Source organism: Podarcis melisellensis (genome assembly GCF_964234715.1).
Source record: "Podarcis melisellensis genome assembly, chromosome: 2".
NCBI classification, from domain to species: domain Eukaryota; kingdom Metazoa; phylum Chordata; class Lepidosauria; order Squamata; family Lacertidae; genus Podarcis; species Podarcis melisellensis.
Genome location: NC_138529.1, coordinates 52,053,646 through 52,078,583, shown reverse-complemented (window position 1 = coordinate 52,078,583; position 24,938 = coordinate 52,053,646). Strand labels below are relative to the sequence as shown.

The 24,938-nt window shown below is 40.1% G+C and overlaps 2 protein-coding genes across 6 annotated transcripts in view; one reads left to right on the top strand and one right to left on the bottom strand.

Annotated features, from left to right (window-relative positions):
* Positions 1-17,827, top strand: part of STK32A (serine/threonine kinase 32A) — an 81,608-nt gene extending 63,781 nt beyond the window's left edge. For both annotated transcript variants that reach the window (XM_081900127.1, XM_081900128.1), the window contains exons 10-13: positions 5,614-5,739; positions 12,583-12,711; positions 14,236-14,300; positions 15,431-17,827. In XM_081900127.1, the coding sequence (XP_081756253.1) occupies positions 5,614-5,739; positions 12,583-12,711; positions 14,236-14,300; positions 15,431-15,524 (414 nt within the window). In that variant the 3' untranslated portion in view covers positions 15,525-17,827. The remainder of the gene's footprint in view (positions 1-5,613; positions 5,740-12,582; positions 12,712-14,235; positions 14,301-15,430) is intronic.
* Positions 17,828-23,916: 6,089 nt separating this feature from the next.
* Positions 23,917-24,938, bottom strand: part of DPYSL3 (dihydropyrimidinase like 3) — a 57,058-nt gene continuing 56,036 nt past the window's right edge. For all 4 annotated transcript variants that reach the window (XM_081900115.1, XM_081900116.1, XM_081900117.1 and 1 more), the window contains exon 14: positions 23,917-24,676. In XM_081900115.1, coding sequence (XP_081756241.1) covers positions 24,588-24,676 — 89 coding nt within the window. In that variant the 3' untranslated portion in view covers positions 23,917-24,587. The remainder of the gene's footprint in view (positions 24,677-24,938) is intronic.

The following is a 24,938-nucleotide window of genomic DNA, read 5'->3' as shown; positions in this document are numbered from 1 at the left end:
GCAGTGGACTTATGTTACATCTTTGTATTATTAGATTTTATGGGTATTTAAATACTGCTGTAAATTAAAAAAACAAAAAACCCCCACCTCTTAATGGTTTTCAGTAAAATTACCAGAGAGAGAGAGGGAGAGAGAATTACCTGCTAGTTCAGCATGCTTTAACTTGAGAAGGTTTCCAGACATCACATTTTCCCTGTGGCAAAGTGACAGTTGGGCTTCTGTAGAGATGTTCACTTGCCATCATTTATTCATAACTTCTATTCACATATTTCCACGTGGTAACAGTTTGTCAGCATAAGAACTATCAGAAAATATGGCTGAGAGGCATTCTTTATCAGACAGAGGAAATTGGAATGGGGTGCCTTTTTGGAAGGTTTGCTGTTGGGAAAGTCTCAGTACAACTATATCTTTCAGCCTCTTTCTTTCTGTAAAGGGCATGTTTTGGTAATGCCTGAAAACATGATTTGATTAAAGGTGAAGTTAATGAAAAAATGCACCAAAAACAATGGGTTCAGTCCATGAAAATGTGAATCTATGTTCAAACATTCAGTGAGCACAATTCAACAGAAACTTAGGTGGTATTCAGCTAAGTTTCAGCTGACCCACTGAAATAAATGAATATTGACTTAACAGGACCTCATGACTAACTTAAAAGTCCTATAGTTTCAGTTAATACTTGATTGCAACTAATTGATTCATGCTCAGTATGGTGTTTGCAGTGGGACATCCTTCTCCCCATACTAGCAATTCCTGTTATAAATTTTTTTTTCAAAGCCTCAAGACCCTGGTGTGAGAAACTTTTGACCCTCTGGATATTATTGGACTTCAACTTCCATCAGTGTCAGCCACTGTGATCAGTGTCCAGGGGTGATGGGAGCTGTAGTCCAACAATATCTAGAGGACTACAAATTCCCCATCACAGTTCAAGATCATTCCAAATAAATTCATTCTGACTGGTATGAAAATGCAATGGGATCCATTTTTACATAACAAAATATTTTATAATATGGAATAAATGGCATAAGGAGATTTACCTAATTCTTTTTATACCAGATACAGTGGCACAAATTAATTTGGTCTCACATCCAAGATTAGTGGCATAAACAGGACCCTTTAGCGATTTCCAGTTATGAAAGATGGTTACATTTCTCTCTCTCAAATAAGCTTTTTTTTTTTTAAAAAAAAAAGTAAAATAAGATAATTGGGTTCATTGATATAGGTAACTTGGGGAAGAAGAGATAGACTACCATCCTATGCATACTAAATTGAGAGTAATTTCAATGGAGTTAATGGAGCCTTCATCTGAGAAAACAGATAGGTTTGCACTGTTAAAAGAATGGGTTTATATCCAGCAAAATCTTCGCATTAGCTCAAGGACTTCTGTCTGCTCAGTGGACTTCCTCTGCTCATGCCCTCACAGAGTGTTTGTTGTGGGGGAGGAAGGGAAAGGAGAATGTTAGCCGCTTTGAGACTCCTTACGGTAGTGATAAAGCGGGATATCAAATCTAAACTCTTCTTCTTCATGCACCCTCCAAAATCCGTTGAGGCATTTCCCCAAACCCCAAACCCAGATTTGAGAGTGCGGTGTTGTAGTTTCATATGGGGAAAGGAGAGGGAGTCCTGTTGCACAGGTTTATGTATGTATAGCCTCAGTATCCTCCTATAACCCCCTCAAAAGAGACTATGGAAAAGAAAATAGGTTAATATGTGTGCTGCGTGCAGGTTCTGGTATTTGTGTTTCTGTCTCTATCTGTGATGTTTAAATCAATGTTGTACGGAACTGCCTCGAGAACCTGAAGGCTTGGCAGGCTATTCAGTTGAGAAGACTGCTGCTGCTATTGCTGCTGAGGCTGAGAAAAGTTAAGGCCAAGGTCTATTATATTTCATTATTACCCCGGGGGGAAAGAAAACAGAAGGGGGCACGGGTGGTACTAGAATGGAAGTGGCAATTACACAGCCCCCAGTGGCAGCAATATTTGTAACAGCAAGTGGTGTAGAGATGATATATTAGGCAGTTTAACAAAATGACCCTGAAATTGGGCTATCATTCAGTGATGCACTCTGAGGTTGTTTTTTTAATTCATGAATCTCCACTTTTGGTGTTCAGAATCTCTAGCTAAAAAACCTCTGCAGAACTGAGAAGATCTCTTGACTGTCTTTGACCAGAGTCACTCAGGTGCACAGTTCCATGTAGCAAGGAGAAGTCTGATTTCAGAAGGGGGTGATGTTTGCCTTGCCACATGACCCCCAGACCCAGGTGGAGATATAGTGTAAAGGTGAACTTCAGATCCATATTGTTAACCCACACACATGAACCAAGTGTGCTAGAAACGTTTTTAGTCGTTTTACATTTTAGTAAAGACAAAACCCACAATATTTTAATGTTTTTAGGCAGGATTAATAGATCTGGAAGACATGATTTTGGCTGGGGACCCTAAACTGTAGACAGTGAATCAGTTACCACTACCCTCCCCGTCCCCACAAAAAAATAAATGCATAGCAGGTTATGCTGGGCTAAAACTCCAAATTCACAGCCCAATCCTGAATGTTTTTCAAAATTTAGTATCAAATATATGCTCTTCACATAGTTCTGCACAAGGCGAAAAGCTTCCATATATTCAGAGTCCCATATACATGCATGCATTGGCTACATATTGACTCCTCATTCCCCACTGCCTTTATGTGGCACTGTAAGAGACGGCACCAAGGAGATGGAAAATTGCCCAACGGCAATTGAAAAAACCTGCATGTATGGTGGTAGTTGTATGATCAGAAGAACTATTTTGTCCAGATATATACCTAAACACACATAAAATCTGTTTTAAAAACCCTGCATTTGAAACTAGTCAAGACAGAGTAATAACTCCACATTTCTGTAGATTTCCTTTATATTTATTTATGTCATTTTACTTTGCTTTTTATCCTGTGCCATGACATTCTGGAACCCCCACAGGCCCTTTTGTTCCTTCTTGAATTAATGATGCAATGTCACCGCTATTTAAATTTCCACTGTGCCCCCCTTTGTCTTTGTTTTAGCAGCCATTATGTATTATAGATGAGACCAACTGGGATGTCAAGTTTGGTCCTGGCTCTCACTTGTCTCAAGTAAATTTCATAAGAAAGGTTTCAGTGCATTAAATCAGGCATGGAGCATTTCCACATACAAACTGAACACCTTCCAGTTATGCAAGGCTGGTAATGCAGAATGGAAAAGGGAAGAAAACAGAAATCAAATGTGTGCTGCAACCTGTGTAGGTTTTATGTTTGTGTTACAGGCAGATTCAAAGGGAACCCAGGGAAACCTCTCATGTGAAAAATGCTTGTATGGGCTTGCAGATGTTAGAGGAGCATTTTAGGAACTTGCATAATTGTAGGTTTGCAGTTCAGCAGGAGTATCCCATTCCAGTCAGTCTGGCATATGAATGGAAGGAGGCTGATGAAGTAACTGGCTGGCTTTGATTTCCCTGAATGATTTGCAGCTCCCACAAAAACAATCTGTTTGCATTCATGTTCTACATGAATCATTTTGAAATGTTTTGCTGATTCCTGGGCAATGTTTGAAGAAAAATATTCAACACTATATGGGCAGTGTACACTGGTGGCATTTGTATAAACCACAGGGGGATCTGATTTCAACAGGAGTTGGTTTGAACTATGTGGGTATTTATCGAGTCATAAAAATAAAGTACGGCTGCAAAAGCTTTCTGAGATAAATCTGTCACAACAGGACTTTTTGAATAATTTGTTCAAATGCAGTAGATACTTGTAGAGTGTTTGGCTTAACTTACTTAGAAGAAAGAGTTCAGTAAATTACTGCTGAAGTAGAACACTTTCTCATTTTGAGCCAGCCAAGCATCCAGCAAGGAAAAGAACCAGATTCTGTACTCAGTCATGGATAGTGTGATGTATGGAAATGAGAGAAAAGATTGAAAGGCCTTCTATGGTGGTGCTGATTTCTGGTCAATGCAAATTAAATTGTTTGACCTTTGGAACCAAACTTGTGGTCTTTAGCTCTAACTGCTTTTGGTTGTAATGCCAAGTCTTACAGGAGAACGGAAGGTAGAAGGATTTTTCATTGTCCAAAGCCAGCTCCTTAAGTTTGTTGAGGCTGTGCTACTTAGAACGCTGGTTTTCTCTTGGAAAGTTCTCCATTTATCTTCAGTTGTCAGTTGTCCTCACAAAAACCCCATGTGAACACTTATTCCCATTTCACAGAAAGGGAGTGAAAAGATTACAACTTTGCCCAAGGCTACTCAGTGAATCCATGGATTATAAATTTGAATTCACAAGTTCAAGACCAACATGTATTCCACTGAGCATGTTGGCCTTTGTAAATGCTTTTTGATACCTAAATTGCTTATTGCACGGCTATAATTGCCTCCCTTACAAATTCTTCTCATGGCATTAGCAGAAGACCAAACTTGCAGGGCTATACAGAATGAATAGTGGTAAGTTTTGAAATACGAACAAGGCAGCTTGAAGAAACTGCCAGAATAGTCACCAGTCCATCATGGAGCAAATATCTAGGAAATGTAGGGACTGTAGTCCTTGAACTCCACGGGTAACCTGTCACTAAATTGAATATGTTTCTTTTGTGTGGGTAAAAACTGTCAAAAGCCTAAATTTATTAGGCAAAACTGTGGTTACCTTTTTGATGTTACATTCCTGTTGAAATTGCTACAGTGCAGCTCCCTCTTGGCTTCTAAAGGATGGTGGGAGCCTTCAGGGAAGAGTCCGTGATGCTTCTCCTTCCTATGCCACTGCCATCCTTCATGAAAGCGAGAGTATTATTGCATGGTGAAGGAGCTGCAGCATGGACCTCTCTCATATAACCCAGGTCTGCTGACACTTCCTTTGTGAGGTAGTACAAGAGCCACTGCTTCTTCCCAAGCTGCCCAAGGAATGTCAGAAAAGACCCCTATCTTGTTGCCCTTAGTTCAACAAGTTAGATTTTTGAAGTTTATATGGCAAGTGACAGTTGTACTGCCCCTCATGTGTTGCAACTCTTCAGATAACCCAACTGAGCTTGAGATCTACCAGTTGTTGCCTGCAAAAGTAAATGCTAACTTAATAAAAAATGGAGCTTATGAATTTCCAATTGGTCTTCTGCCCTAGACTGCTTCCTTATTTTTGTCTCAAAATTTTATTGATTTCTTACGTAAAATCCAATCAGATGTTTTACTGTAAAGATAAATAGACTGGATTGCGGCTTTTCTCCTTCCTGGAAAACCTAATTATATTTTCAGATTAGAACAATAGATTAGACTTGCTTCTATGCTGTGCTACACAATACAGTTGTAGAAGAGGATTCTCTATTGAGTTATCAGGAGTAAAACTGGTAAGCTGCCCTTTTTTCTTTTCTGCTTACAGCACAATGGTCCTGATCTAGTGAAAGTTGTGACTAAGATCCATTGCATTTGAAACCAATGCAGCAAATTAGTCATGATTAAATTAAGTCATATGGCTTTTAATGGGGATTCATGCCTGTCTGAAATGCACAGGGATTCAAACCACCGTCATTTCCTGTATCTAATTTACAGTAAAAAATCTTGTTGTTTTCTCTCTGTTCTGATCCTTATCATGTTTACATGCTGGTTTAATTCCCATTTCTAGTTAATGGAAATAAATACAGAGGAGCGGTTTTCTCAACTGACCGATATCCAAGACTTTGCTTATTTGTCCGATATCAACTGGGATGCTGTACTTCAAAAGACAGTAGAGCCTGGATTCCTTCCTACCGTAAGGATTATATTTTTAATTATATAAAGTCTCAAATGATAGGGTTTTTTAATATTTTTAGCCTGCTTTTCAGATTGAAGTCCACAAAAGAAAGCTTACACAACCAGCAATTTAAAAACAAACCAGTTCATTGGATGCAGTGATGGCCAAACTCCTCTTTTTGGGAATGATGGGGGAGTAGTCTTTGTTGTAACTATGTTTTTTTTTTTATAAATTTTTTTTATTGCGTTTCTTTTCATAATTTTATACATTCCAAACAGTACAGAAACAAGAAATACAAGAAACATTTTTTTTTTAACCAAAAAAAAAGAAAATACTTAACGATTCAATTGTCCTTAAATCCCTTTTGGACTTCCCCACACCTTCCAGATCTGCGTTCTTTAAATTAACAATATCAGCAAATTGTTACCTTATTTCAAACCTTATTATAACTTCCAATCATTATGTCTTCAAATTCAATATGTTGTATCTCAATTTTAACACCTTTATAATAAACATAATGTTTTAGTTCAGATTGTCTCCTTTTCTCTTTTATGACTTATTTTACCATTTACTTAATCCTATTTGCTAAAGCATAACATTTCCTAATCGTGCACAAACTTAAGCTTCATACAACATATAATATTTCTGCAGGTAATCTTTGAATTTTTTCCAATCCCCCTCAATTGTTTCTTCTTCCGAATCTCGGATTCTGCCAGTCATTTCGGCTAGTTCCATATAGTCCATCAACTGCGTCTGCCATTCCTCCAGCGTGGGTAAATCTTGGATCTTCCAGTTCTTTGCAATGAGTATTCTTGCTGCTGTGCTAGCATACATAAAGAAAGTTCTATCCTTCTTTAACACTTTCTGGTCTACCATACCCAGCAGGAAGGCCTCCGGTTTCTTAGTAAAGGTATACCTAAATACCTTTTTCAATTCATTATAAATCATTTCCCAGAAGGCCTTCACTTTTGGGCAGGTCCACCAGAGATGAAAAAATGTCCCTTCTGCCTCCTTACATTTCCAACATTTGTTATCAGACAGGTGATATATCTTAGCTAACTTGACTGGGGTCATGTACCACCGGTATATCATTTTCATAATGTTTTCCTTCAAGGCACTACATGCCGTAAATTTCATTCCGGTGTTCCATAACCTTTCCCAGTCTTCAAACATTATGTTATGTCCAACATCCTGTGCCCATTTTATCATGGCAGATTTAACTGTCTCATCCTGTGTATTCCACTTAAGCAGCAAGTTATACATTCTCGATAATGTCTTGGTCTTTGGTTCTAACAATTCTGTCTCCAATTTCGATTTTTCCACCTGGAAGCCAACTTTTTTATCTATTTTAAAAACCTCTTGAATTTGAGCATAATGTAACCAATCCCGCACCTTATTTTTTAATTTCTCCAGGCTCTGCAACCTCCAATTGTCTCCAATTTTTTCAATTATTTCCCAATATTTCGGCCAGTAGGCCTCCATATTGAGTCTTTTTCGAGCCTTAGCCTCCATCGGTGATAACCACCTCGGGGTTTTACTCTCTAATAAGTCTTTGTATTTCAACCAGACTGCAAAAATTGCTTTTCTAACAATATGGTTTTTAAACAATTTATGAACTTTAACCTTGTCGTACCATAAATATGCATGCCAACCAAAAGCATTGTCAAATCCTTCCAGATCTAGGACATCCGTGTTTTCCAACAAAAACCAATCTTTCAACCAGCAGAAGGCTGCAGATTCATAGTATAACCTCAGGTCCGGCAGGGCAAACCCCCCTCTTTCTTTCGAATCAGTTAAAATTTTAAACTTTATTCGGGGCTTTTTGCCCTGCCAGACAAACCTAGATATATCCTTCTGCCATTTTCCAAAACATTCCACTCTGTCCACAATCTGTAGGGTTTGAAACAAAAATAACATTTTCGGCAATACATTCATCTTTATAGCTGCAATTCTACCCAACAAGGAAAGTTTCAATCTTGACCAAATTTCCAGGTCCTTTTTAATTTCCAACCAACATTTTTCATAATTATCTTTAAATAAATTCAGATTTTTGGAGGATAAATAGATCCCTAGGTATTTCACTTTTTTCACCACACTTAATTCTGTTTCTCTCTGAAACCCTTCTATTTCTGCGGATGTCAAATTTTTAGTCAAAACCTTAGTTTTTTGTTTGTTCAACTTAAATCCCGCAACCCGACCAAACTCTGATATAAGTTCTAAAACTCTTTTTGTGCTGGGTTCTGGCTCTTGTAATGTCAAGACTAAGTCATCTGCAAAGGCTTTCAGTTTATATTGTTTCACTCCGACCTCTATCCCTTGTACCAACCGGTCCTCCCTAATCATGTTCAGTAGCACCTCCAGGACTGAAATAAATAAAAGAGGGGATAGAGGGCACCCCTGTCTTGTCCCTTTTTCAATTTTAAATTCCTCCGTCACCACATTGTTCACTATTAATTTGGCTTTTTGCTCTGAATAAATTGCTTCTATTCCATTTTCAAACCCCCGTCCCACTCCCATCCCTTCCAAATTTTTCTTCATAAACCTCCAAGATATGTTGTCAAATGCTTTTTCCGCATCAATAAAAATTAACACCGCTCTTGTATTCCTGTTGGTTTGCAAAAGTTCCAAAATGTCAATGATGTTCCTAGTATTTTCATACAAATGTCTACCAGGGAGAAAGCCTGCTTGGTCCTTGTGAATTACTTCATTTAGTACCTTTTTAAATCTACTTGCCAAAATGTCTGCAAATATTTTGTAATCCACATTCAGGAGTGAGATGGGACGGTAGTTCTTAAGCTGAGTCTTTTCAGATTCTGACTTAGGTATCAATGTGATGAATGCTTCTTTCCACGTTTCCGGTGCCCTCCTCCCTTCCATAATCTGGTTGCATACCTCCATCAAAGGTTGTATCAAATAGTCCTTCAAGGTCTTGTAATATTTGGAGGTAAGCCCATCCGGGCCTGGAGATTTGCCGAGTTGCATATTCTGAATGGCACCCTCAATTTCCTGTGGAGTTATTTTACAGTTCAAGATTGATCTTTTATCTTGAGTTATTTTTGATAGTCCATTTGTCTTTAAAAATTGATTTATCTCAAACTCTTTCTGAGGCCCCTGTGCATAAAGTTCTTTAAAATATCTGTGGAAACACTTCCTAATTTCCTCTGGTTTCTGAACCATCCTTCCTTCAATCTCTAGATTTGTAACTGTATTTAACTTTTGTCTTTTTTTCAGCTGCCATGCTAGCAGCTTTCCACATTTATTTGCTGATTCAAACGATCTTTGCTTCATTTGTTTAATTTTCCATTCAATCTCTTGATTTATCAGTTTAGAATATTGTGCTTGATGGAATTTGATTTCTCTCAGCACCTCCTTTGACTTTGGTTTGGTTCTCAATTTTTTCTCTCCTTGACGTATTTTCTCCAATATTTTCTCCTTCTTGTTATTCCAGAGCTTTTTCTTAATTGTGTTTTGTTGTATCAGAAACCCTCTCATGACTGCTTTGCTAACGTCCCAGATCGTTCTTTTTTCTACTGTGGTGTTCAAATTTATCTCAAAGTAGTCCTTTAACGTTTTTTGGGCCTTTTTCACAATCTCTTGGTCTCTTAGTAAGGTGTCATTCATTCTCCATCTGAAGGAACCGGTTTGAGTAAGTCTAAATTCTACTTTCAAAGCGTTGTGGTCGGAGCATGTTTTTGGGCAGATTTCCACCTTTCTGGTCTTAGGTGCCAGCCCTCTAGATGTCCATATTTGGTCGATCCTTGTCCATGACTGGTGGGCCTCAGAGAAGAAAGTTCCTTCTTTACCTAGGGGGTTCTTTGTCCTCCATATATCAATCAGGTCCATATTGTCAGTCAATTCGAAGAAAGTTTTAGGCAGTCTGCCATCTGTTGTTAGATTTTGATTTTGAGACTTATCCATATATGTCGACACCACTCCATTCATATCTCCCAGCATTATGATGTTGGCATAGTCCATGTAGTCCAGCAAAGTCTCATGCAGCTTCTTAAAAAATTCTGATTTCCCATCATTTGGCGCATATATTCCTAATATCAAAATTTTTTCTCCTTGTGTCTGGATTTCAATTGCCAAGATTCTTCCTTGGTCATCCTTAAATAAAAATTTCGGTGACAGGTTCTCCTTAGCATATATCACCACACCTCTTTTCTTTACCTTGTCTGATGAAATAAATTCTTGGCCTAATCTTTTGTTGATTAAAACTTTCCTATGGAGCCTAGTCACGTGGGTTTCTTGTAAACAGATAATGTCCAATTGTTCTTTCTTCAATATATGAAATATTCTCTTTCTTTTTTCCGGGGAGTTTCCGCCATTTATATTCCAACTGAGTAGCTGCAGAGACATCCTGTACTATTTTGTTAACTCTAGAGTGGTGTATCTTCTTTATCCTCTGGTCCCGAGGGTATAGGCGTTAATCCGCCTCCAGGCGGTGTAGGATGAGGTAGAGGCCAAGATGCTGTTGCTCCTTTTTGGAGATCTTCTCCGTGGTCGTGCAGGAACTTTTGTAGGTCCTCTGATGTTCTTATTTTAACCTTCTTTTGTTTGTAGGTAAATGATAGTCCTTGTGGAAACTCCCACCTATAAGGAATTGCGTTATATCTCAACAATTTTGCCAGTTCTGAATAGGTGGCTCTCAAGTCCAATAGCTGTTTCGGAATATCCCGGTAAATTTCCACCCTTTTGTCCTGTATTTCCAATGATTTTTTAAAATGAAGGCCTAATATTTTGTCTCTCTCTTCCCTTGATCTCAAAATTATCAAACAGTCCCTGGATCTGTCCTTCCTTACCAATCTTCCCAGTCGGAAAGCCGATACTATTTTAAAATCACTTTCTTCTTTTAAGTCCCAGAACTTTGAAAATTCTGTTGTCAAAAAACCAATCAAATCCCCTTGTTCAAGTTCTGGAATTGCCCTCAGTCTAAGATTATTCTCGCGATTTTTCAATTCCACCATAGAGAGGTAGGCTTGTTGTTCCCCTATCTGTTTGTGCAGAGGCTTGACTTCTTCTTTGACTTCCTCTACCTCTTTTTTCGCTAACTGTGCTATTTGAATGGCTTCCCCTGCAAGTTCGCGATTTTCTTCTGTTGCACCTTGCAATTTTTCAATAGCTAGTGTATGCTGGGAAACCTGATCTGTCAATTTCTGGATCGAGGATGTAGCTTGGTCAATTTTTAGTGATTGAGAATCTACCTTTTGATTTAAGGTTGCCAATTGATCCAAAATTTGTTTCAAGACTGCCTCAGATCCTCCTGCAGCCATATCTCCCTCTACAAACTTGTCAGGCTTTTCGACTTCTACCTTTTGTGGCACTAGCACAGTTGGCACGGATGATCTGCGTCCTTGAGTCAAAGTTGTTTGCACAAGCTGTGCCTGCTTTTTTTCTTTTTCCTTTTCTTTAGCCTCCTTGGCTTTAGCTGCTCTTGTCTTTCCTGTGCCACTCATTACATATCAAACAATGTTCAAGGTCAAATTATTTGTTGTCCCATGGGAAAGACAGATCCAGTTTAAAAACAATCCTGAGAGAGAAGGTAAACATAAAAGCTGTTCACAGGCCTTTATATTCCCAAAGTCCTCTAGGGGGAGTGCCACCAAAACTCAGAAAAAAGAAGGAAACTTTTCCGCCATTAAAGTCCCTGTTATTCCAATTTGAAAACACAATAGTCCCAAAACAGCAAAAGAAAGAGTCCTCCGGAGCTCTTTTGGACCTAAACAAAGTTTCAAAACGGTGTCTGCAACAATATCCACTCCAACTTGTTTATGCTCCAAAGTATCACTTAAATAACCGAAAGTTTGTAACAGTTCCGCAGTTAAACAGTTTCCCCCAGGCAGCCGATGATTTGGTATTTAAGTCTCCATAGCCCTAAACAGGAGGATTGAATCAACTTACGTTTAGGAGTTGTTCTCTTTAAAAACCAGTTCTATAAGTACACTAAAGTCCCACTTTAACACTTCCCTTTTCGAGCGCTTTCCGCTTCTCAAGTCCTTTGCTTTGATCTTAAAAGCAGTGCCGGAAGGCGGACTTCCTTTTTCTCGTCTCCCGGTTTCAGCCAAATTCAGTAAAATCTTTCCCGGATTTAACGTCCTTACTCACGGGTTTGTTGTTTCAGCCTGATGTTTTTAGGAAGAAAGGTCGGCGCTCATCTGTGACAGCCGCGCGGCTTCGCTCCCGCAGAAAGAGCGATACACTCACAGCACCGCTCCCCCTCCTTCACTCCGGAGCCCCTTACGGGGTCCCTTCTGCGATTTCGGGGTCGCTTCAGGTGCCCGCTGAGTCTCACGGCCACGGGCTCACTCTGCCCGTGGTTTTTCTTGATGGGTCGCCGCTGCGCCGTAGCGGAACGACCCTTTCCTGCGAAGCCCCTCTTCAAAGATCGAAGAGAGCCGCCATCACAGTTTCGCGCCGCCTCCGGAAGTCTTTGTTGTAACTATGTACCAAAAATGTGGTGGCCTTTTTTTTTTTGCTTTTTATTAAAGTTTGGCAACAAATAGTGAATCCCACAGATCATACAGGTCTCCCCTGCCAGTTAGATGATGGTGAATAGGATGATGGGGTAATGACTGGTCCCCACATTAAATGGGGGCGCCCTTTGCGTGGTCGCGCGCAGTCCCCTGGACCCTGTGGGACACCATTAGCACGGGCTTGGCTTCGCCTTCCCCAGGTGGGATACCTGGAGGTCTCCGCCTACCTCAGCCAGTTGCCCAATCCTGCCTGGGGAAGTGTTGCCAAGGTGATTGGGAGCTCTTGGTATGGTTTCTTTTCCAGGTATAGAACCAAAGTATAGATATAGAGCCAGCTTCCCATGCGAGTCTCATTCTGTTTGGAACATTCTCTCTCCCCTTACCCCAGAAAGGGAAGTTGAACTGTGACCCAACCTTTGAACTTGAAGAAATGATCTTGGAGTCCAAGCCGCTTCATAAGAAGAAGAAGCGCCTGGCTAAGAAGGAGAAGGAAAGCGGCAAAAATGATTCCATGGAGGTGAGAGTCGCAGGCAGCTGGGCTCCTTGTTTCAGTCGAGGAAATTCATATTTGCACAGACCAGTGGACTTGTTGCTGATGTAAAGATGCCAGCATTTTAATGCATTCCAGCTTTGTTAGATGTCTTCCTGACATATTGGTCTCAAAAGACTAGAGACAGTGATGCTCAAATTGCTTACTCAGGTCTAATCGCATTGACGTTAATGGCAGTGCTCCAAATGAGTGGCTTGAAGAGAAGATTGCAGCCAAAATAGGCAAGGCATCACCCTACTTGGCTGCTTGTCTCTGCAGATTTGGATAATAATGGAAGTAGTAGTTCCTTCAGTTTCTAAATTATTTGCTTTTTTACTGTGTGTCACTGATACTATATTTTCTATACGTCCACTTTTAAAACTGCTGGAATATGAAATAATTGCTAATAGCAAATAATGCTTTCTGACTTTGGTGTCACGTTTTTTTTTAGCAATAACCCGCTTGAAGGGCCCTTACTGAAACCCCCCTTCTACAACAGACAGGTGTATAATTCTTTCTGTTTACTTAGCCCTTCATGTTCAGACAGGGAAGAAATTGGGGAACGTAAACTGTGTCTGTACTATTTACTGATTGTGATAGGAGAACACCTTCTTGTTTTCTTGGCAACCACCCTAATGCTTTTCTCTAGGTTCATCCTTCTACCCTCTTCCAGCTATATGGAGTTGAGCTCATATGAGGTGTTCCAAAATATAATATAAATACATAGTACAAAGGGAAATAATTTAGACCATAACCCCCATCACTTGGTATAGTTGAAACCTATTATCTGTCTGTCTGTTTCTGAATGTGTCTGAGAATGGACTACTCTCCCTTCTCAGATTTAGTATCAGATGTGGAATAATGCTATAACTCTCCTTACTGCTTGACAGGTTGAAATAGTTGATAAGTGGCTATGTTGGTAAATTTACCCTTTGGTAAATTGTCAGTAGTAGGCATCCTTGCATTCTGTTAAGAGAACAAAGGGGCAAAAATAAAAGGAGCTTCCTAAGCTTCTCACACATCTTTCTATGTTTTCCTGAAATTGTCCACTCTTTTAACTCTGTATGTGACCCACCTACAGAATATATTGGGTTAGTCTTGTACAACTTTATTCTGCAACTCTTTATTTTTCTGTAGCTTCATAAAGCAGCAGAATCTGGATCGAGGAGTGACAGAGGGGTATGATATCTTCAGCCCACCATTACCAGTATCCCTAGATTTCAGATGACTTTAATGTTCCTTTGTGCTAGAATGTAAAGATATCACATGAATTTTAGAATCTTTGGCGTATAAATCATTGGGGACATGTGAAAAACAAAGCATTGGATCAAAGTTAGATGAACTTAGTTAATCTCACGAAGTCATGATTAACTTGTCCGAGGCATACGTTGTCTGGATTCAACCCATTGCTTACTATTGTTGTTGCTATCACTTCCCTATATCCCAGTGAACTGTCTATGGCCTTAATGTCATCTCATCACATAAACTTTTCTGTTTGTTTCACAATGGAAGACCTGCCAGCTTCAGAAACACCTGGAGTCAATCCAAAGGGACTTCATCATTTTCAACAGGGAGAAGTAAGTATTGAGCTGAAAAGTAGACTTTATCTTGGCAAGTATGCTACTGCATGTCACTAAGACTATTTAGATATAAGGAAGTCTGATCAGTATTCCTCCAATAATTAAGCAGTGAGTTTGGCATGAAATCTATTGAAAGGCTTTGGGAGGTTAGGTAATGTTCACAGGCTCTTTCGTTGGGCTGCCACTAGAACAAATTATTTTAAAAGCCAATGCCAGCCCATTTCCCTGAAGTAGGCAGTCCTACTAAATTCATGTGATTAAGTATATGGTGACTGTGGTGGGTTTATAGCTCTCTTCTGTTCTAGTCTGCACCTCTTTAGGGAACAATGCATAGTTTTGAGAAAGGAATTTGTGACTGACATCTTAAATAGTTGAATTATGTTTTGATTTTGTCGCTTGCTGCCTTGACATTTAAAAAGGAAAGGCTGGGGATACATATTTCAAATAAACTAAGAATTAAAATAAATGACAAAGAACAAGCTCTTGGCTCGAACGGTAACTGGATGAATATTATATTAGCAGAAATAATTAGATATTTAGGTAATTTAGCAAAAGTGAACTCAGCAGATTTTATCTATTAAAGGTGCCCAAGAATTGCAAGCTGGCCGCCACTTCCCCTGATGCCATCCTGGCCTCCTCACTGGCCAAGAAAGTTGGATACAAGCCATCTGCCCAATTGGCCGATGGCATGTGTGCAAAGGGGTGGGCACTCACTGAGGGGCGGGACCAGCTGAACCACCAGGTTTCACTTGGGTTTGCTCTTTGAGCATTTAAAGAGGCCCACATCCTACCTCCACACACAGCTCCTTGGCTCGAGCAACAGCAGGGTAAATTTTATATTAGCAGGAATAACCTGGTCTTTAGACCCGGGATATCTTCTTGGATCCCCATCATTGCACAACATGACTAATATCAGGCTATATTGTTTTTTGTGTCATCCCTACCATTTCTGTCCACAATTAAGTCTATTAGTGTGTAAATAGCAGAGTGCTCCATATGTGTCTCAGCAGTTCTGAAGTGATAGGCATCAGTTCCCCACTTTCCAGCCTGGTCATCCTGCTTGCAGACCCTGGTTGCTGCATCTCTGTTATGGACTTTGATTTCTCTTACGTGTTTTGTTTTTGTAGGATGAGGAAACAGCATAATGAAATGCAAGAGAACTTGACACTGACACAAACCAAAGACAATCAGGAAGAAGACGACCAGAATAATAATCTTTGAAATCAGTTTAGCTTCTGCTGAGGTCTTGCTGTCCAAGGTCCAGGCGTCTACTTTACCTACTTCATGGAGCTCAACAAATCAAACTGCACACTGCTCTCAAGACAAGGCAGACAGCTTCCCTTGCTATGAGCTCTCCAAACCAGAAGCTGAGTGTCTCCTTCCACCATAAGGAGTTAGGGCCTAATCTCTTGCAGCAGTGCATAAGGCGCAAATTCTCATTTTATGCCTTTTCTGGTGTTTTAAAAAAGCAGGAAAGAAGGTGGTGTTTTCCCCTCAAAGGGCACAAGAATGAAGAAAGGTCATATTTTCTTTATGTAGCTTTTCTGTGGCAGGATGTCGGGTTTGCTGATTACTGGGCTCAGTCAACTGCCTGTAGGAAAGGGATAAGGTTTTTATTAAGTGTTTGTTAGGGGGATGGCTGCATATTTTAATAGATGTTTCAAAGAGATGGTCCGAAACTGAAATTGTGCAAATGGACAACAAGAGAGTCCAATGTCAACACCAGCTTTTTCTGCACCAGCAACTACTCTGATCTAAAGCTTATATTTAGTACACCAGCTCAAAATATACAAAGAATTATTATTTGCCATGGATTCTCCCCTCCACACACTATTGGCACTATATATGTAGCGTTCCAGGGCAAATGGATGTGGTGTGTGTGTGATCTTAGAGTTGCTATGTGAATCAGAAATTGAACTGTTGGCAAGTAGGTACAAACAAAGATATAAGTCGCTAAAATCTTCTAAGGGGATGTGGTTAGATAGAACTCACCACCAGCAAGTACAGCTGACAACTCTAACGGTGGGGGATGGGGCTGAACTTAAAACATTGTTTTTGTTTTTTAAAAATGAAATAAAGGCTGCATAATCAGGAATAGCCATTCAGCAAAGGTTGATGCCCCCTAAAATCAATATGACAGCACATCACACTTAACTGTATGAAGCCTATTACCTTTGTAGCCTTAGGTTGCTATTTGACACTGTATGCACTCAGATCTGCTAGGAGCTGCCAAAGGGGAATGAGCAAGTGAGGTGGAGCGAGTGTACAAAGCATAACAATTACATAAGCCTCCATTTTTGGCAATATTAAGAATAGTTCTTTAAGGAAAACCAATATTGTACGTATTGAAAATTCACTAGATTTTTGCTCTGTCCTGCTTCAGGACTCTAGCCATCTTCTTGCCATGTTCTCTTCTCTCCATGTTTCCGCTGGAACGCAGCTGGCCAAGTGATATCACCGATGTGAAAGTCAAGCCCATAGTTTGCAACCGGGAGTCAAAATGAGCCGAGTGATTATTCCTCCACTCTTGCGGCCAACTGCCCCCTGGTGGCCTTTCATTTTCGTGCACACTCGTGTACAAAAATGTTTTTAAAAGAAAAGCAGCAAAGAAAAAGAAACTCTGCAAGGAATAGACACAATACAGCTGTAAGTTCAGTGCTTTTCAATGCCATTTATTTAAAAATTAGAGTGAAACATTGGCTAGACTGTGCCCAGCGTCTTGGGTTTTAATCACCGTATTGAAGCAAGGCAGACAGACGCTTGATACATTTGGCTAACTGAGCAAGCAATCCCGTCTTCGCTTTATAGGCTCACTGGGCTGCTTTCACATATGAGAAGCTGCTTTCTATTAATATCTGGTTTCTCTTGCACTCAAGGAAAGCCACTGCCTTGTGGGGAGAGGACCAATCATCTGGAATAAGTAGTTTATCTGCATGCACAAAGAAAGACGGGCTGCTTAAGCCCATCTATTGCTTCAGGCAGCTTAAGCTAAAATTGCTGCCTTGGATGTTGAAATCGATAAAATGTTCTCTAAGGCCCTCTAGCTACATCCTTTTTATGTGTACTTCCTGCAATAATAATAACAATAACAACCTGCAATTTATTTTTCAACAAAACACTTTGGCTTCTTTCTGCCAAAGAAAACTGCCCCAGGTAGCAGCTGGCTGTGACCCAGCTCTCCGCTGCTTTTAAAGGTGAAAGGCCAGTAGCTGTCTTGGGACCAAAATCTTTCCAAAATGAAATATATGTGGCATGGAATTCTCCCAGAACCAGAGTCAAAGCAGGTTCCAAAGTAGTTGGGATCAGAGCATTGCCTTGTGTGCCTGTTGGGATCATTGCATTCAATAAGAAGCAGTGTCTTTGTAGTGACACTCATCCTGCGTTGGAGACGGCACACTAGTCTCTCCTTGGCTTTTATCAATTTCTCTTCTGTAGACCAGGCACGAATGCAGTTGTATAACGTTAATCATTAGATACCTAAGCTCAGCATTACCCAACGCAAAAGGTGATCACAAACTACCCTTCCTTTGACAGATAGGTAGCCTTGTTGGTCTGCCATAGTCAAAACAAAAAAAATTCCTTCCAGTAGCACCTTAAAGACCAACTAAGTTAGTTCTTGGTATGAGCTTTCGTGTGCATGCACACTTCTTCAGATACCTTCTTCAGATATCTGAAGAAGTGTGCATGCACACGAAAGCTCATACCAAGAACTAACTTAGTTGGTCTTTAAGGTGCTACTGGAAGGAATTTTTTTGTTTTTACCCTTCCTTTGGCCATGGTGGATTAAGCATAATAGATGCCAACATTCTGAATAAGCTCTAAGACTGGACTATAGCCTTACTGTGCTCTGCCTGGGCTCCCAGGCTCCAGCTCTCCCTGCCATCATTCCGCCTGGCCTGCTGCACCAGGCTGAATGGTCAGGGCATTGCTTCTCAACTGGGAGGAGCCCATGCTACTGTATAGTATCGAGGAAAATCCACAAAGCCCTTTAACACAGCTTTGGTCCAACTTTCCACTATTCACACTATATTGAATTTAAGTCTTACTGCTATGCCAGCACAATCTTTACGCCAGTCCTATTGGCTTGATAGCTCAGCTGCATGTAAAGCCTAGAAATAACTTGGGATTGTTGCAGCACCAGGGAATAGTCTTGTCGAGATGTGTTGCTTTTTTAAGGCTGAATGTGAGCTACTAGGCCTGATTTGTACAATGTAGAACAGTCAGCCTCAAAAGACTGTTATTACTAGTGACGTCATTGGCACTACCCAGTCGGTGCCCAAAAAACACAATGATAAGATGTGAAACACTCACTTTTAAAACAGGTTTGTGAGTTATGGGGCAAGACAGCATTTTTTAAATTTTTATTTTTTTGGAATATCAAAACTGTGGGCTTAGGGTCAAACAGGATGATATAGTAAATGCATCAGCATATTTCTGTAGGTATACTTCCCCATCAACACCCACACACATCTTGATTGGAACTGTGGAACTCAACCCTGTCCCATTTCCCCCCCAAAAAAGTTCCCCTGAAGTTGCTATTTATGCTATAGCCTCTCATTCAGAAAAACTGCGCTAGGTGAGAGGGTTAAAACTCCCTTCCTCCAGGGTGGTTGTTTTTTTGAATTAAAGATAGTGAGAAGCAACAGTGCATTAAACATACTATCCTATTTGATGCTTTGTTGATAAATGTGTTTTGCAGCAACAGAATCAGTAGCTGACAACTGTGTTTGTGGTAGAATAAAACTTTTGTGGGCAGGAGTGCCTTATGTCTAATTTGAATCCCAGAGTATGCCACAACTTGTCAGGTATTGCACTATTTTAAAACGCTAAAAGACAATACTTTAGATTGAAGAGGACATGAGCTGCTGGCTATTTCAGAACTACCACTTTAGGGCCAAGCAGCAGCAATAATTGTTTTTTTGCATTCCAGAGGTAGCCAACATGGTGCCCTTCAGATGTTGTTTGACCAGCCCCAGCCAGCATGACCAATGGTCAGATTATGGGAGTTTGCGTCCAGCAACATCTGAACAGCACTGTGTAGGCTACCCTTGCTCGGTGCAGTTTTGATCTCTTGTCACTTTCAAGCAATAACCTTCCCATAAAAAGTTTAACTGGTAAACAGTTGTTCAACATGCCACAGTAAAATGGCCGCCTATGCACTGTCTGCCCTGGATAGCTTTCTGCACAGCGATAAATAGGAGGCTTTAATCTGGTTATAGTCACATATCTAACAATCGTAAGCAATTGGGTTTTAGGCTTCATCCTTTTGTCTTGCATAGAAATGGGCTGCGAAGACAGCTTGCTCATTATCAATGTTAACGGGTTAGTAATTATGTCAGGTTTAATGAAAATACACAGGTGGTATTTCTGGCACTTTTCTTCTCTTCCATTTTATAAACATGGTCTATTAAACTTTCTATAAGACTCTTAATACTGCCTTGACTCTTTTTTACCCTTTAAAAAATAAAAATACTTGTGTTAATTTATTAAATGTTCATGTTTAAAAAGTCTCTTGGATAGATAAGAGAGACTTGCCCCATTCAATATATTTGTAGGTTTGCCGAGTCGGTTTTGATGAGGTAGCTAAGGGGCTAAGGGATGACCAAGAGGGGTGTCATATAGCCATGGATCTTCCTGTAAGGCAAGCCAGAATGTGAATAGCAGCAAACCTGCTTAGTTGTAATATAAAGGTGAGACCCAACTCTTTGCCAAACCATCTTAGCAATAGTCATTCTCCTCTCCTGCATTCCCTTCCATGGCCAACTCCCGCTTGCTATCTTCTTAATTTAATGAGGGTTGTGATCAGACAGCAGGGTCCCTGCCTATGTTCTTCACAGCACCTTGGACAGTGGCGGAATTAAATGTTCTTCAATAAACTGTGAGTTGGAACTTTTGGCAATAGAACTTCATTTTTAAAATGAAGTTAATTTACATTGTAATTGCCACATTATAGTTTACTTATTTTTATTTATAAAACCTCTATACCACCCTTCATGTAACAATCACAAAGCAGTTTACCATATAAAAATACAGAACATATTAACAAATGAAAACAACAACCCTGAATAAAAGGCCCTAGATTGTTTGCCTGGCACCTTTCTAAACTAACTATATAGACAATCCATGCTCTTGAACAGCCCCATATTTTTTCACTGCAGTTTGCAAAGAACATCCTGCTAGACTGTCCCCAACATTTGTAATATACTCAACAGGTGTCTGGTTGTATGTGAAAGCTCAAGTATCATCGTAGTAGAGAGACTCTGTAGGGGAGCTTCTGTGGGAATCTGAGCTCTCTTTCACTCCCCTCCCTTTTCTGGCCACTTTTCATTTTATTTGAAGCTTAGATAAAATTCTCACAAATAGGATCTTTCAGTTTTTTTCTATTCTTTTACGCAGTTGTAAAACAACTCTCAGAAAGGAATAGAATGTTCCTAACCTTCCAATTCCAAGTACTTAAGGTGACATTGATGTGTTGGGGAGATCACACATCTGATTGATTTTCACTGCTGGCCGGAGCTCCAGTTAATAACAGCTTTATGTATTTTTCAAAGCTTGATGACATCCTTTTTTTATCCCAGATTGCAAAAACTTACCTCAAATCGCAAAGGCAGGAAAAAGTCTCAACCGATCTGTTATGTTAAAAAGTCATCAAGTTTGTTAACTGACAATTGCAAACAGCAATCAAGATATCCATGTTGTGTTAAAACTTTTGTTGACAAGAATTAGAGGCTGTTTGTCAGTTTCTGGACTGATCCACACCTGCATATAGATCACCTGCTCTCAGGCTGACTTGTCACAATGGCCATCCTTGACTAGCTCATTGATTTTCTGAAATTTTCATCAGCTGAATCTATTCTTGTGAATTACAGAAGGTTCAATTCACATCTGATGTGTATTAGGTCTGTGCTGTCATCCAACAGAGCACAGTAAGAATGTGGCCAGAAGTGGCAATAGTCTCATTTGAACAGGTAACTTATTGTAAGGTATGCTCTGTGATGCTGATGGTTTGATGTTAGGGGGATGCCACAAATGAAGATGTACAGCTGTCATTTCACAAGTCTTCCATGAATCACATTTAGAAGCACTTCTAAAGCTTATTAATGCCAGTCTGTGAAAATGCACATATTTATCCCTCTTCCATTAAAGCTAGTAAGAATTGCAATTGCAAGACAGGTGCTTGGATATATTCAAGTTCAATTCTAGAAAATATTAAATAAGAAATATAAAAAAGCAGCCTGCAGAATCAAAATGTGTACAAAACCTACATTGTATGAGCATGAAGTGGCTGCCAGTATGTAGTTTTCCACTTGTGAAAAGTCCATTGTGGACACAGAAAGGAGTATGTTTTCGTCTGTGTTGCAGAAACAACTGACTCCCATCTCTCATCACATTTCTTCCTCTTAAAACACACAATCCGATTTCTGAGAATAAGCAAGTGTGCAGTTTTGTCTTCCATACTCTCTTACACAAACCACAGCTCAACAGTATGTGTTCCGTTATTTGTAGTTTGGCTCCATCTTGTGGCAACTTGGGAATAATGCAACTATTGTAGGAACACTGTAAGCTGTCTTTTATTAACAATATTGGTCCATCTGGCTCAATATTGTCTCCACATTGACAGACAGTAGCTCTCCTTTTCTGGATAGATCTTTTCTAGTCCTACCTGGAGATACCAGGGATAGAACGTGGGGTGTTTTGCAGGCAAAGTATGTGCCAGCAGACCACAGATATCCCTGGTGAAGTCAGCTTGCCAACCAAGAAAAGATGGAAAGTGACTGAGATTCTTTATTATATTTAGAGGTACAGAAGGAAAGGTTACTCCAGCATACCAAAGCTGGTGAAATAGGAATGGGACTGACAACATTTACATACTTGTATACCTTAGGCAATGTGAGAAAAGTTTTTTCTATCTTCTATTAATGGTAGGATCTTATTTGAACATGCAGCTTGCTGCGAAGGATATTCTTAAGCATGAACCTGGCAAAGACTGGAGTTAAGATGGCAGGATAGAGTAATGCTCATGCATTTCCTCCAGGAATCAGAGAAGCAAACCAAGCAGACTGGGCACATAGATGACAGAGGCCTCTTCCAATGATGTTATACTAGCTACAGTACTTTACCTTAACAACACTCTTATGTTCCATCTTCACCATGCCCAATGTCAGGCAACAAAATTATCCATTTAAGTCATGTGAAACAAGGACATGACTAAGAGACTCAAAACCTACATTATTGCCTTGCTATTTGGAAAGGACGTTTTTAGCATCATAGTTCATTTGTGGAACTGCAAGGAGGAAGATAGGGGAGATTATTCTATCTGGCAAGCTGAGATGCTTGTGCTGATGGACTAAATGTTAATAGGGCAAGGCGAATTTCACCAAGTGTGTTCAGTTCTCCTAAAACAAGGCAGCTTCCACATTATAAGCATACCAGCTAACTTTGTGTGAGGTTTATCTGTTTAAATCACAAAACTGCTCCTCGTCATTTTCTAATCTGCCAGGTAAGGGCAGTCCAAAAGCTGACAGGTAAACCTATTGTGTTGGGCCTCCTTTAATTTACAAGCACATTTCTTGTTTCTTGCGCAGGCTATATTATCAGCTGTTGTGGACAGACAGGATCTCAGCTAGTTTGATCCGACATAACTTAATGTTCATGATTATTGCAGCTGAAACTGAAGGAAGCTTAAGGCCACTTCTCTGACATAGATGCTGTGTTTGCTTATACCTGACTGAAATCTAGCAGACACATAATAACGTTTGACAAGGCACTTTTTAATAGAGAAAGCGATATTGTCAAAAAGTATTTTAGTGTAAATACGGATAAAATCAGCAGTATTCTATGGTCTGTTTGGTGCTTGTGTACTGAACTGAAAGCAAATTAAGTAGATGCTTTATAAATACACTTTTTCATGGGCAACTACCAGTGTGTGGAATGCAGAGCCCATGCAGATCCCTGTTGCCAACCCATGGTACTGAACGGCACTGAAGAGTGGGACATGTAGAATGTGAGGAACACTGAGAAGAGCTTCGCCTATCTTCTACGTGGTCATGCAGGCATGCCACTAGCACCAACCTGGAGGGTGGCAATGGACCTCTTCTGTGGTGGCTCTCCTCAGGGAGGTTTCGCTGGCGCCTTCATTATACACCTTTGGGTGCCAGGAGAAAACATTCCATTTCAACCAGGCCTAAATCCTTTTAAATGTGTTTGTGGGAGAGGGTTGGGGGTTATTGGTTTGTTTTGCTTTTATTATGTATTTTGTGTTTTTATCTTGTATTTTTATGCTGTGAACCACTCTGAGATCTACAGATGAAGGGCAGTATATAAATCCAATCAATCAAGAGAGCCACAGAGATTCAAAAAGCCCAGATTCAAAAAGCCCAGAATGGAAATCAGTCACAGCCCTCATGAGAGGAGCTGCTACAACTTCCAGTTCACTAACCAGTTTGTGTGATATGAAAGAAAGAGGATTTGGCAAGAAGTTCAGTCCTGTACAAACTGAGCATAGGGGGTGATATCCTTTCCCCTACCCCCACCCAAAGAACTTGAAATTAATTGTGAGGGAGGAAGAAACTGTTACTTTGCCTCGACAAGCCAAGGAGGGGGGGAAAAACCATGCCTTTCCATTTTTTATTCAATAAAATGTACAAAGTAATAAAATCTCTAACAGGAAGGTGATACAACAGAGCCATTACAAAGATGGCTGAATTTTCCAATGGCCTCATGTAGTGCTCTGAGGCAACTATGTCTTGTCTGAATTTAGTGGAAACAGAAGAACATGGACACAATACACAGATCTACTTGGTCTGCCCCCCGTCCACCTCCCACTACCCTGCCCCACCACCTTCTGCCCCCACCCTTCCCCAACACTAAAACTCCTTGGTTGATTCTGCCCAAGTAAACTGGCTAAATAAACAGCTCATGTCATTAGTTTCCCATCTTTAATCCAATCCCCTTCTTACAATGTGTTATCACACAAGCACTCACCATGTACAATTACATACTCTTAACTTAGTCACCTGTCAGATTTGCATGCATGTAAAAAAAAAAGGGGGGGATATTAAGGCTATGAATAAACAGAAAAGAAAACCCGCAATATTTTTTAAAGCTAGGTAGCGAGTAGCATTTATGAAACATAAGGCTTGAGGCTTATTGATTCTTCAAAATCTGAACGCTTCTTCAGGTTGCTCTTTCCTTCTTAAATATCAAGGTACCATTGCTTAGTTTTCTCAAATAACAGTTTCCCCCTTCCCTTCCCCCCTTCTCCCCTCCCTGAGTACTGGGTGCTTAACTCAGAGATGTTATATTGGAGCGGCCTCCTGGAGGTGCTACAATGCGCTTGCTTGCTGCGCGAACACCTTCATCAATTTGGGTACCTGCAGGGCATACACAAGATGAAAGGGGGGAAAAGCAGGAAAAGGAAGTTAGGTGCTTTTCTTCACAGGGCTAAGAAAAAGTAATACAGCGAAAGGCCTGCTATGAAGGCTATTTTCTTGTCAATCATAAAATCTTAGAACACAATTGCTTTGGCACAGGTACCGCTAGCTAGCTAACTCTGGAAATATCTATGCTCACCATAAAGGGGAAAGCGGCGGTAAATCATATAAAAAGTAGGTGACAGTTAACCATTCCACAGCA